Source organism: Pseudonaja textilis, chromosome 6 (genome assembly GCF_049901715.1).
Source record: "Pseudonaja textilis isolate UNSWEBS1 chromosome 6, rPseTex1.2, whole genome shotgun sequence".
Classification (NCBI taxonomy): domain Eukaryota; kingdom Metazoa; phylum Chordata; class Lepidosauria; order Squamata; family Elapidae; genus Pseudonaja; species Pseudonaja textilis.
Genome location: NC_141995.1, coordinates 15,090,232 through 15,104,139, shown reverse-complemented (window position 1 = coordinate 15,104,139; position 13,908 = coordinate 15,090,232). Strand labels below are relative to the sequence as shown.

General features: G+C 39.2%; 1 protein-coding gene across 5 annotated transcripts in view; it reads right to left on the bottom strand.

Moving 5' to 3' along the window:
• BMPR1B (bone morphogenetic protein receptor type 1B) overlaps positions 1 to 13,908 on the bottom strand; it is a 215,419-nt gene that overhangs the window by 69,702 nt on the left and 131,809 nt on the right. For all 5 annotated transcript variants that reach the window (XM_087935918.1, XM_087935917.1, XM_087935916.1 and 2 more), the window contains one exon: positions 290 to 480. In XM_087935918.1, the coding sequence (XP_087792044.1) occupies positions 290 to 362 (73 nt within the window). In that variant the 5' untranslated portion in view covers positions 363 to 480. The remainder of the gene's footprint in view (positions 1 to 289; positions 481 to 13,908) is intronic.

The following is a 13,908-nucleotide window of genomic DNA, read 5'->3' as shown; positions in this document are numbered from 1 at the left end:
GCACCGCATCATTCCATTTGAAATATTATTCAAAGAACCACAAAGCAGTATTTTTAAAAGGCAGAAAAACAAAGGAGAGGCCTGGCAAGTTATAACATCCATCTATTTCTAAATTAAGCCTTTCAAGGCGCAACACTATAAACCATTTACCTTGTGGAACCTTGAACACAAATCTTTAAAAAAAATAAAATAACCCAAGAAGTTCAGAGATTCTGCCTAAGTTGCACTTTTTAGTGCAAGACGTTTCAGCACCCTATCAGAGATAAATTGCACAGCATTATCTTCTTACCCTTCGTGTGAATGGAGAGCAGCACAAGGAAGGAAATGTGAAGTTGCCAATTCGTTTCATCTAGCCAGTTCATTGCAGCAGATGCAACAGCGGCGGCAGCTTGCAGTTCTCTTCTTTTTCCCTCACTTAGTTCGCAGAGAGCTCTCGCGCTCCCGCCTTTCAGCAATTCAGATGAGTTGTGCCAGCAGAGCCTAAAGAAGAGAAGTTGAAAGACAAGCCTGTTACAAACTGGTTCTGTCACCACATAGTCCTCAACTGATCACCCTTGCAGGAAGGACAACAAAAGGGCAGCAGGACTCCAAGCAGGACTGGATTCCTGAGACAGGAGCATGGACTGATTGCTGCCCACACAGGGAATTCATGTAAACTTAGAAGTTGCAGCAAAACAGGAGAGAGAGAAGAGAAAGAGAGAGAGACAAGAGGGAGGGAGGGAGAGGGGAGGGAGGGGGGGAGGGAGGGAGAAAGAGGGAGAGGGAGAGAGAGAGAGAAACTCAAGAACAAATGAGAAAGAATCTCAGCTCCCTTGTCAATTTCACACTCATGTTCACAAAACAAAGCCATGCTGCTTCAAAAATCTAACACATAGTTTCTAGAAGGTTGTATACCAGTAAGTCTACCATGGATTATCCAGAAACAAAAATAACTAGATTTTATCCACAAATGTAACTATATTTTTTAAAAAAATATTGTTTCACTGAATGTATTACACTGGCAATTGCCCTTTTTTAACAGCTCCCCAAAAGGAACAATGATAAAAAAGGAAAAATGATAAAGCCAACATCTTTAACACATTCTTTGGCTCAGTATTTGTAAACAGCAATGGATCATGTCCAGTATTTCCTAGCCAAACCACAGAAAACTACAGATCTAATACATACTGATTTTACAGAAGACAATGTTGAGAAAGCATTACGCAATCTAAAACCATCTCTATCTATTGAACCGGATGGAATACGTGCCTACTTCTTAAAAAAAGTTATCCACTGCCATAGCCGAACCTCTAAGCATAATCTTTGAAAAAAATTTCAGGACCAGCTCCTTGCTAAAACTATGGTCACAAGCCACAGTCATTCCCATCTTCAAAAAGGGAGACCCCAGCCTAGTTGAAAATTACAGACCAATCTCTTTATGCTACATCACCTGTAAAGTCATGGAATCAATTATTAACCAATCCATCATCCTCCACTTAGAAACAAACAACCTACTCTCTAATAAATAATTTGGTTTCAGAAAAAACTATTCTGTAATCTGCAGCTCTTACACTGCAAAAACATATGGACTACACAACTTGATCAGGGCAAAGCAATAGATGCAATCTACATAGACTTCTGTAAAGCCTTTGATTCAGTGGTACATGACAAACTACTCCTAAAACTAAAATCTTACGGTATCTCTGGACATCTGCATAACTGGATAGAAGCAATCCTGTCAAACAGACAACAAATGGTCAAAATTGGGAGCGTCCTATCAAATTCTGTACCTGTCAATAGTGGTGTCCCCCAAGGCAGTGTTCTAGGACCAACTCTCTCCATACTCTACATAAATGATCTCTGTGATCACATTAAGAGCAACTGCGTTCTTTTCGCTGATGATATAAAGCTGTCCAATACCACAGACAATACTGCTACCCTTCAAAAAGATCTTGACTATGTATCAGAATGGTCAAACAAATGGCAACTTCAAATCTCAACAAATAAATGCTCTGTCTTACATATTGGCAAAAAAAATCAGAAAATAAAATACAAGCTGAATAGTCAAGACCTTGTTGATCATCCAAACTCTGTAAAGGACCTTGGAATACTCATCTCTAATAATCAAAGTGCTAGAGCCCACTGTAACTACATAGCCAAAAAGGCATTAAGAGTTGTTAACCTCATCCTACATAGCTTTTTCTCTGGTAATATCACACTACTAACTAGAGCATACAAAACATTTGCTAGACCAATACTCGAATACAGCTCATCAGTCTGGAACCCACATTATGTATCTGATATTAGCACAGTTGAGAAAGTCCAGAAATATTTCACAAGAAGAGTTCTCCACTCCTCTACTCATTGCAGAATACCTTATGCCACCAGACTTGAAATTCTAGATCTAAAAAACCTTGAATTATGCCGTCTTCGGCCTGATCGAAGTATGGTATATAAAATCATACATTGCAATGACTTACCTGTCAATGAATACTTCAGCTTCAACCATAACAACACAAGAGCACACAATAGATATAAACTCAAGGTTAACCGCACCAAACTTGATTGCAGGAAATACGACTTCAGCAACAGAGGGGTCAATGTGTGGGATACTCTACCTGACTCTGTGGTTTCTTCTCCAAACCCCAAAAACTTTAACCTTAGACTGTCTGCTATTGACCTCACCCCTTTCCTAAGAGGTCTGTAGGGAGCATGCATAAGCACACCAATGTGCCTACCATCCCTATCCTATTGTTTCTTTTATTTTTCTTATATGTACCCATTTCATGTATTCATATCTATGTTTATACTTATACCTATTATCTTGTAAGCAATTGACAAATCAAAATCAATCAATCAATCAATCAAATCTTGCACTGTTCTTTATAAGTCTCTAGGCCACCTTGAAGCCACCTGAGGTCAACAGGCTGCTACTCTCCTATACAAGTAACCCAATATCACCACAACCCCCTGTATGTGTTTACTTAGAAGTAAATTCTATCAGCGGGAGTTTATCCTTTGGTAAAGGGATCCGTACTTAAAGTATTGGATTAGGATGGAAAGACCCAGATTCAAAGCCACCTTTATCCATGGATGCTAAGAGGACAATCCCCCTCTCTTGTTTATCCCAACAAAGCTTATATGCATAAATATCTACAGCAGGGGTGTCAAACCTGAGGCCCGAGGGTCACATCTGGCCTGTAGGGTGCTTAGATGCAGCCTGCGGGGATGCCCTGAAAACAGATGCCTCTACCAGCGCAAATGGAGCTTGGGAGGGTGGCACCCTGGCAGAATGTTGCAAGAGGCTGTTGCAGCCGAAAACTGAGCTGAGGACCCTGCTTTTGCTGGCAGAAGACTTGGACTACTAAAGTTGCCCCCAACACGAGTGATGTTGAGCTGACCATGCCCACACAGGCCACACCCACCTCAGACCCCCCTCCCCGAGGTCAAACACAACCCTGAAGCAGCCCTCAATGAAATCGAGTTTGATACCCCTGATCTACAGGATCAAATGCTTATCTCTCAATGACAGAAACTCAAGCTCCATCCCAATACAAGCTCACTCCCTTCTGTACATGTGACACTGCACCGTTGCTGTTTTTGTCACTTGCCCTACCTCAAACTCCTGTGACCCCACCTGCAGACATGTCTATGTCCAGGGGGTTGGGGGATCACAAGAAAGAACTCCCCCTATTTAGTCATCTTTGAGTACTTGTAGAAAAGTGTTATAAAACTAATAAATAAATTAAATCCTATCTTTCATCTAGATCCATTAGTTTAGTTATTGTAATTAGTTTACTGTCTATGGAGCTTCTCAGTCATCCAGGTCACAGTTCTTATTCAGCTCTGAAGAAGCTTCTTGGATGAGAAGCAAAACGTCTTCAAAGAAAAACCAGAAAGTCCAGTTGTGTCTTGATAAAGGACCTTTGGGACAATTAGTTTAGTGTCCTTCTGCTGCACAGTGTTAAAACACAAACTTTCCCCTCTATTTCTATGGAGAGCATTGCTAAAGAGGCCTAGCAATGCTGCTTCGATCAAAGATTACAAGAAAAAAAAAACCTTACTATTTTACTGCTTGTAAAAAACATGAAACATCAAGAAAATAAATTGGCATTTAGCACGTAGTCTCTACTTGAGGTGGTCCATACTTGTTCCAAACTTCAGTTCAATCCTATACAAGAATTCATGCTTTAACATTATCTCTCTTTCTCAAAAAAAAAAATACCCCTCCATTCTGCAGATTTGACATCTACAACACTTTTTTAATTTGATTTTGGGAAAGTACAGGTGGTCCTTGACTTATGACATAAATTGGGACTAGAATTGCAATTGCAATTCTTGCAAGGCAATTCTTAAGCGAGTTGTGATAAATTTTACAATTTTGGGGGGGGCCTGGTTGTTATATGAATCACTGCAGTTGTTTAAGTGAATCGTTGTGATCATTAAGTGGGTTCAACTTCCCTCATTGATTTTGCTTGTTGACTGGCAAATGGCAATCACAGGGATTCTCAAACCACCATAAATACATGCTGGTTGCCAAGCAAGTTGCGATCACATAACCATGGCTGCTGCAATGGGTGAGAATCACCCATAAGTCACTTTTCCCCATACTATTGTAATTTCAAATGGTCACCAAAGGAATGGTTTGAACTGAAGTCTGCCTGCATAGCTTCTGTTCAATTTTGAAGAAAACAACTGATCTTTTTCACGCTTGTTGTGAAAGGCAGGTCCATTGCTGTGAGGAAATTCTGTCCAGCATTTAAACTGGTTTAAAAGCTTTTTGACGCCTTCTTAAATTTAAAAGCACTGAAGTTCTTTTGATCATACTACATTTCATCCTAAACTAGGGGGCTGTGATAGATAAGCAGTTAAAGACACTGAGCTTGTCAGTTGGAAAGCTAACACCTCAAGTTAACAACAGGTTGAGGTCCCGTTACTTGCCCCAGTTCTTGGCCACTTAGCAGTTTCAAAGCATGCAAATGCAAGTAGATAAACAGGTACCACTTCGGTGGGAAAGTAACAGGGTTCAGTGCACCTTTGGCTTACTGGCCATGGTGGCCACGGAAATGTCTTCAAACAATGCTGGATCCATCGGCTAAGAAATGGAGATGAGCACTAGCCCTAGAGTTGGAGATGATTAGACAGAAGAAACTTTTATCTTTATGTTTACATTTCATCCTAAACTAGATTTCTGCCAATATGTCTTCAATGTTTTCAGGAAAATTCTACATTGCAGAAAGATCACAGTGAATCGTATATGTCGCATCTGTTCATTTAGTTACATAATACTAGCTTAACACTTAGATTATATGCTATTGCATATACTGAGAACATAAATCATAAATATTGAGTCATCTATTTGCTTTTTTTTAAAAAAAATCCTGTATTATGGTATAGGATTCAAATCTATGAAGGAGAAAGTAGATCTGTCTGGTTCAAACCTCAAGTATGTATTTGGTTTATATGGCAATCATCAATTACTAAATACTACACTGCTCAAAAAAAATAAAGGGAACACAAAAATAAGACATCCTAGATCTGAATGATCTGCCAAACCGGTCATGCTGGAGAATGTTGCAGGCAGCAGAACGTTCTCCACGGCGTCTCCAGACCCTGTCATGTCTGTCACATGCTCAGTATGAACCTGCTTATATCTGTGAAGAGCACAGGGTGCCAGTGGTGAATTTGCCAATCTTGGTGTTCTCTGGCAAATGCCAAACGTCCTGCACGGTGTTGGGCTGTAAGCACAACTCCCACCTGTGGACATCGGGCCCTCATACCACCCTCATGGAGTCTGTTTCTGACCGTTTGAGCAGCCACATGCACATTTGTGGCCTGCTGGAGGTCATTTTGCAGGGCTCTGGCAGGGCTCCTCCTGTCCCTCCTTGCACATAGGCGGAGGTAGCGGTCCTAATGCTGGGTTGTTGCCCTCCTACAGCCTCCTCCACATCTCCTGATGTACTGGCCTGTCTTCTGGTAGAGCCTCCATGCTCTGGACACTACGCTGACAGACATACCAAACCTTCTTGCCACAGCTCATATTGATGTGCCATCCTGGATGAGCTGCACTATCTGAGCCACTTGTGTGGGTTGTAGACTCCCTCTCATGCTACCACTAGAGTGAAAGCACCGCCAGCATTCAAAAGTGACCAAACCATCAGCCAGAAAGCATGGGAACTGAGAAGTGGTCTGTGGTCACCACCTGCAGAACCACTCCTTTATTGGGGATGTCTTGCTAACTGCCTATACTTTCCACCTGTTGTCTATTTCATTTGCACAACTGCATGTGAAATTGATTGTCTATCAGTGTTGCTACCTAAGTGGACAGTTTGATTTCACAGAAGTGTGATTGACTTGGAGTTACATTGTGTGGTTTAAGTGTTCCCTTTATTTTTTTGAGCAATGTATATGATTTTAAAGTAAACCAGGAACAGAATTCTGTAAACATTAATTATAGAAGTAATTAGTTCATTCATTCAAGGCTCGGTTCATATGATCAGGACTCACAATTCACACAATAATAACTCTCTGGAAAGGTGGTACATACTTAATTCTATAAAGGTCATGCAAATTTTAAATTGAAAATTTGGAACAAACTAGAAAAAGCAATACACTGCATACTTACAGCTATTCCTCATGTTGATCCATTTTTTGTTTTTTGAAGAGGTGTGATTTTATCTGGAGATACTAGAAAAGGTGACTGTTTTCTCAGTCACCTTCCACAAATCTGTGTCCTATCTTGCAACATTTTTCATGTCACAAAAGTGATTCTATTACAGTTCTTAATGTATTTTGAATGTGTGTCTGCTTTGTTTCAAAGCCACTTCGATTATTTTTTTCAAACTCGTCATTGTAGAAAGTTTGCAAAAAGGTGGCTTTTATCAACCACTGACATACTTTTTTGGTGGGGGGGAGGAAAGGGGCAAGACATCCATCTGGATAAAAGCATATGATGCATTTGTTCCTAAATTAAAACTTCCTTAGTAACTTACTCTGCTAAACTTCAGCGATCTAAAGTTTAAGGGATAAATAACATTGGTAGGAAATCTGATTTAAGGAGGCAACATCCCTTATGGTTATAAGTTTCATGTTTAAGGGATATTTAACAATTTGCAAAATGATAGCAATCTACTGAAGAAGATGACTATTAAGATTATCCTAATGTTACATATGATTCTACTCTTCATCCAAAATAATATATACAGATGGTTCTGACATGATACCAGTAAAACACCTTGCCTCCTTGGCAGGGTAAACAAGTTGGCTGAACTGTAAGAAGCTTAAAGGAATTCTATTGGGAGGATCCAATTTTATTTCACTTTATTTTTTGTTTTCATAGTCCTGAGACAATTAGGAAGTCAGACTTCATCTAAATAAACACTTAGGGCCCTCTACAATAACAGCACATTTCAAAATAAATAGCATGTGGAACTACTCTCATTATGCCAGATGTATAAGAAGACTTCTTAGTTTTTTTTTATATATATATATATATATATATATATATATATATATATATATATATATTTCATTTGATATATTCTATATTATATTATTTAATTACATATTGCTAGAGCAAATATTAAATCCTGCAGGGAGGTTTCATCAATAAAACTCTTTAAAATTATCTATAAATGAAAAATCAACACTGCTTCCGTGCTTTTTAATCCTATTAGTGGTGTAATTGTACCTTCCTATTTCTAATTACCCTATAGTGTATTTTCTTGTATTGGAAAGATCTGACAGCATTTAAAATGGCATAAACCAGTGATGGCTAACCTTTTCGTCATTGCGTGCCAAAACCGCACGCATGTGCATGCCTACACCCATAATGCAATGCGTACGTGACCCCCACCCCACCCCCTGCGCTTGCGCTTGCAATGCCCTTGTGCTGTGCGCCTCTGCACATGCACTACACCCCCTGAATATGCACGCACATCTCCCCCCACACATGCACGGCAGATACCTGACAATTAGCTGGCTGACAGGGGGTGTGCGCGCATACGCTGTGGATCAGTTCCAGGAGACAGTTCACGTGCTGGCAGAAATGGCTCTGTGTGCCACTTCCGGCACGCGTGCCATAGGTTCGCCATCATGGGCATAAACCAAGAGCTGAATATTACTGTTCTTTAGCTGATATGGAAATAATAAGAAATTCTGTACATGTTAATAATTGGTTTTGGGTTGGTTTGTTTTTTAATGTTAGTTTGTTTCACAGGGGAAAAAAACAGTTTTATTGGTTAGAGGAGACAGTGATGCAGAGTTAAGATGTTAAATTAAAGTGGGGACACCCATTTTCTAATCCACTTTGAGTTACAGAACTCATTGGATTGGCCTGACACCAGGCCAATCACTGTCAGCCCAGCCCAACCCCCAAACAGTCTTAGTTATTGGAAATATAAGGGGAGGGGATAGTAAATATGCTATTTTTTGTTCCTGAAGGAAAAGTAAAACAGGAAAGAAAATGATTAGCACGTAAAAAATATTCCAGTACAGGTAGCCCTTATCTTCATGACTATTAGTGACTATTAGTCACTTCGTGACTATTCAAACAGCACTGAAAACAGTGACATGATTATTTTTCACACTTATCGCCATTGAAGCATCCCCATGGGGATGCTTGACAGCTGCCTCACATTTATTTAGTGTCCTGGGATCACGTGATCCACTTTTGCGACCTTCTGATAAGCAAACTCAATGGAGAAACCAGATTCACTTAACAACCGTGTTACTAATTTAACCACAAATGTGACAAGAAAAGTCATATAATGGGGCAAAACGCACTTAGCAAATTTCCCATTTAGCAATGTAACTTTTGATCTGAATTGTGGTCGTAAGTTGAGGACTACCTGTATATATCCATTAGCCTGGTTAGATAGTGGTTGTTCAAACATCCACAGAGTTACTTTTCCTGACTTTGAATATGCAAAGCATATTGAAAAAAGAAAAACCAAGTGAAATGAGATTCTGTATATATTAAAAAAAAATATTTCCCTGACATTTTATCTAATATGGTCTTAATATGGTTTCTTTTATTTGATTTAAGATGTGGTGCCAATACAAACAATTGTGACATTTTCTTTAAAGCATATTTCAACAAACCATGGCATAATGTAATATGAGCCTTAAGCCACGAGATGGGCGGCACATAAATTTGATAATAACAAAAATGCCAAATGCACTACCTTCCAATATCTACTAATATTGGATAGTGATTGTACAATGGATGATGATGAGGATAGTAATTTTCATGTTTAATGAATAAAAGTTTATAATAATAATGATAAACATAATAAACATAATAAACATAATAATAATAATAATAATAATAATAATAATAATAATAATAATAATAATAGATGGGCACCTGCCACATAACGCCCCAGACTTAACAACTGTTGATAAGTGTTGAAAAGTCCAGATAGTGGATGTGGTAGTACCTTGAGACAGCAGAAGAGAAGAGAAAGCACTGGAGAAGATACAAAGAAAATACAAAGATCTACAAATAGAAATAGAATGACTGTGGCAAAGGCAAGCAAAGGTAGCACCAATAATAATGTAAGTCTCAAAACAATGGGGGCACCATTTGAACACCACTGGCATTGACAAATTTGCCATCAGTCAATTGCAGAAGGTGGCTTTACTTGGAACAGCTTCTATCCTGTGATAATATCTGTAACACTGCCAACCATCCAAATTTGCCTATCCCTGGTCCTTGGTAAGGACTCAATAGATACACAAAAATCCCAAACCCAGTCTGAACATCTGACTGACTGTGAGATGATGATTAATGATGATGATGATGATGAAGAAGAAGAAGAAGAAGAAGAAGAAGAAGAAGAAGAAGAAGAAGAAGAAGAAGAAGAAGAAGAAGAAGAAGAAGAAGAAGAAGAAGAAGATATTTGTGATATTTTAAAATGTTCAGTTGACTGTTTCATGATTAATGAATAAAAGAAATTATTATTGTTGTTATTATTATTGTTCTTGTTATTATTATTAAATAAAATACAAAGACGTGCAAAAATAGAGCAACTGTGGCAAAAGAAAGCAAAGGTGGTACCAATAGTATTAGGCACTTTGGATGCAATCCTGAAACATTAACACCACGAACATCAACAAAATCACCACTCGTCAATTTCAAAAGGCAGCTTTACTCATAACAGTTTACACCCGGCAACAATACCTTTAACACATCTACCTATCTCAGGTCCTTGGTGATAGGCCAACAAAAATGCCAATACAGTCTAAAAATTTGGCCGACTTGACAATGAACAATAATGATGATGATGATAATGATGATCCCAGCTCCAATTTGCATTCAAACTTTGCCTTCTCCAAATAGAAATATTTACCCAATTCGAATTTAAATCACTGTCTCAATCAGTGACCAAATCACCAGGTCCTAAAAGAAGATATAAAAAGAGCTGACTGTTTTATATGTCAACTTGCGTCAGGGATATCAGGATAGTTTTGCTGTCCTTATCCATGCCTGGTGTTGATTTAAAATCAAGCCAGGTCCAATGGAAATGACTTTGTCCCCCAAGATGCATTACATAGGATCACAAAACGTCAATATTCAAAAACTTAGCAATATGTTGGTTGGTTAACCAAAACAACAATTAAAACCCACCCAAGGTGGGTTTTTTTCCCCCAATCGTTCTGAAAGAAAATTCAATAAACTTTCCTTTCCCCAACTTCAAATGGAGAAAGAATTTCCCTACTCCGATCCCCATTTGCAGTATTCCATGTCGCTAGACAGGAACAACCCAAAACCGTAACATTTTTTGAACCTTCCAATGAAAAGACTAATACTTTGTTACCAAAAAAAAAAAAAAAAAATCCCCTCCTGTCCCCCCAGATCTGACTTGAATGAGCAGTATTACATTCCAAGCATGTATTCTCTTTCTTTTCAGAAAGAAGTTGGGTCATTTCCCTCCCACCCATCTCCAAGATGGAAGGAGAAGGGGGAAGAGAGAAGAAAAAAAAAAACACCTCACAACTTTTCTAAAGTCTGCAAAGGATGATTTGTGTTCTCACTTATGGGGTATGACTGTCACTCTTGATCTGCTTTCAGGCCTAGATTACATGGGATAAGGGCTGACCTTATTTGAGTATTCACACATTATGCACTCATGAAGAACAAGCAGGGAAACAAAAGTCCCTCAGATGTTTTCTACATCAATCAAGCTCACAGCAGGGCGACTGCCAAAGCCGCCTTCCATTTAACTTCGGAGAGGAAAGAAGAGTCCAAGGCAGACTTAATAAAGTTTAAAGCTGTGTCACGGTAGACTTAGGTCCAATTGTCAACTCAGCCCCTCCCTCCCAAAAAACCTTTCTTCCATTTAACTTCGGAGAGGAAAGAAGAATCCAAGACAGCTTAATAAAGTTTAAAGTTGTGTCACATTAGACTTAGGTCCAATTGTCTGTTCCCCCCCCCCAAACAAAATTTTATTCAACAAATTCTAACCAGTTGCTGCAGACAACAAATGTCTTAAGACAAGTTAGCTAAGAAAAAGTCAAAAAACAGAATGGCAAAAGACGCTTTAGTACCGTTCTCACGGACTTTCAGTAAAAAGCATCAGTGGGTTTCTCTTAAGGAAAAAAAAGAGAGAATGACATCTTTTGATTAGGGGAAGAAAGAATTAACACCACTAAGTATTCCACCACTAGAATGCTTTAGATATCAGACAACCCAGAAAGTCCTATCCATTCCACTGAGTATCAACAGTAGATTTTTTTAAAAAACAATAAGGCAGACTTCTGCAATATGATATCCTCGAGATGTTGTGAGGGCAACAATTGCCAATACTGAGAGTGGCAATTCCACACAAAGCTGTGTTTGTGGGGGGGAGAAATGCCAATTCATCAGCACCCATTGTAGGAATCGAATGACGATGATTTGCATGACTTGCAAAAGTCTTTTTTTCTTTTTCTTTTTTCAAATTCCATAATCCAGATCAAAGGCCACAGCTGACCCTGCACTTTCTCAGATGCCCCTGTGAGGATTAGCACTCGCAATAAGCCATCTAGAGAATCCAAAACTGAACCCAATTATCTTCTGAATTAATATTCTGAGACAGGGGTTTAGAGAGTGAGGAGGGATGAAGCAGGGAAGAAGGAGCAAGGAAGTTTAAGGATCTCAAACTATATAACTAGGAAGATGAATACTTTTCAGTCCAAGGATTAGTTCTTTGTAAACATTTGCATGCTCAGCAAATAGGTGCAGCCAAAGAAAAGTGTGGGTTGGTATCTGGACTTTTTCACACAATTACCCCACACATCTCTTACGGTTATGAGTTTCATGTTGAAGGGATTTAAATAATTTGCAAAATGATAGCAATGCTACTGAAGAAGATGACTCAATTAAAATTATCCGAATGTCACATAAACAGGGACGCAGTGGCTCAGTTGCTAAGACGCTGAGCTTGTCAATCAGAAAGGTCAGCAGTTTGGTGGTTCGAATCCCTAGCACCGCATAACGGAGTGAGCTCCCATTACTTGCCCCAACTTCTACCAACCTAGCAGTTCGAAAGCATGTAAAAATTCAAGTAGAAAAATGCAAGTAGACCACTTTGGTGGAAAGGTAACAGCGTTCATTACACCATCAGTGTTTAGTCATGTTGGCCACATGACCAGGGAGACGGGCTCTTCGGCTTTGTAAGTGAAATGAGCACCACCCCTCTAGAGGCGGAAACAACTAGCATGTATGTGCGAGGTGAACCTTTACCTTGAATGTTACATATGATTCTACTCTTTATCCAAAATAATATATACAGATGTTTCCGACATGAACCAATAAAATACCTTGCCTCCTTGGCAGGGTAAACAAGTCAGCTGAACCATAAGAAGCTTATGGAATTCTACTGGGAGGGTCCAATTTCATTTTATTTTTGTTTTTATAGCGGAAGAAAAGTGTGGGTTGGATATCTGCACTTTTTCACACATACACCCCAAATAAAATCATGCACACATATATACTCCAACCTGAGTGAATTGGATGTTTTAAAATTCATTGTCTTCGCTAGGCGCAATCCCACTGATCTTTGCCTTATACAAACAGTAATTCTATTTTTTTTAAAAAAAATGTTATTGTTTCCAATTCAAAATAAAACTCTTTCCTCTGCTCTTGGTTTCTGTTTTCCCATTCTTCCTCAGACAGTGCAGCCTCTTGGATCATCGGAGTTTAAAAAATGTCTAAAGGGCTTTTGTGAGAAACAGTCTTACAATAATCTCCTTCAATCCTTCCTAACACTTTCTTGTTTGGGTGGCAATCTTCCTCAGCTTGGGAGCACGTGGTGTAAATTTTGTGTTTAAAAATTATTCTGAGTAGATTAATTATATATATATACATACATACATACATATATATAAATAAATAAAATAAGGACAAAGTGAAAAAATATTAGGGGAGGGAGAAAAAGATTTAGTATTAGGTACTCCTCAATTTATGACCATTTGTTCAGAGATGGCACTGAAAAATACACTTTTGACCCTTCTTATGGCCATTGCGGCACCTCGGAGGTCACATGGTCAAATTTTTGCCACTTGGCAAGTGCATGGGCTTACAACTGCATGGGCACTTCAATTACTTCCTACCTACCTATCTTCCACCCTCCCATTTATCTCCTTTAAGCCTTCCTACACTCCTCTGCCTTGAGGGAAGCAAGTAACCACAGAAAGGTTGAAAACTGGAAACCCCCAGTGGCCCCAGCCCACCCCAGCCAGCATATACCTTTGCCCAATTGCTTTCTCTCCCCACCCTACTACCCCAAATCCTCCCCAACGCAGCCCCAGCAAATGCTCACACATTCCCCAGCCTACCCAACAAACCAGGAAGCATGGGTCTCCCTTGCGGCTTTCTTTCCTGGTTCACCTTTTGTGGTCTTCTTTCTAGACACAGCTTTTGAGGCAAACATTTCCTATGGTATC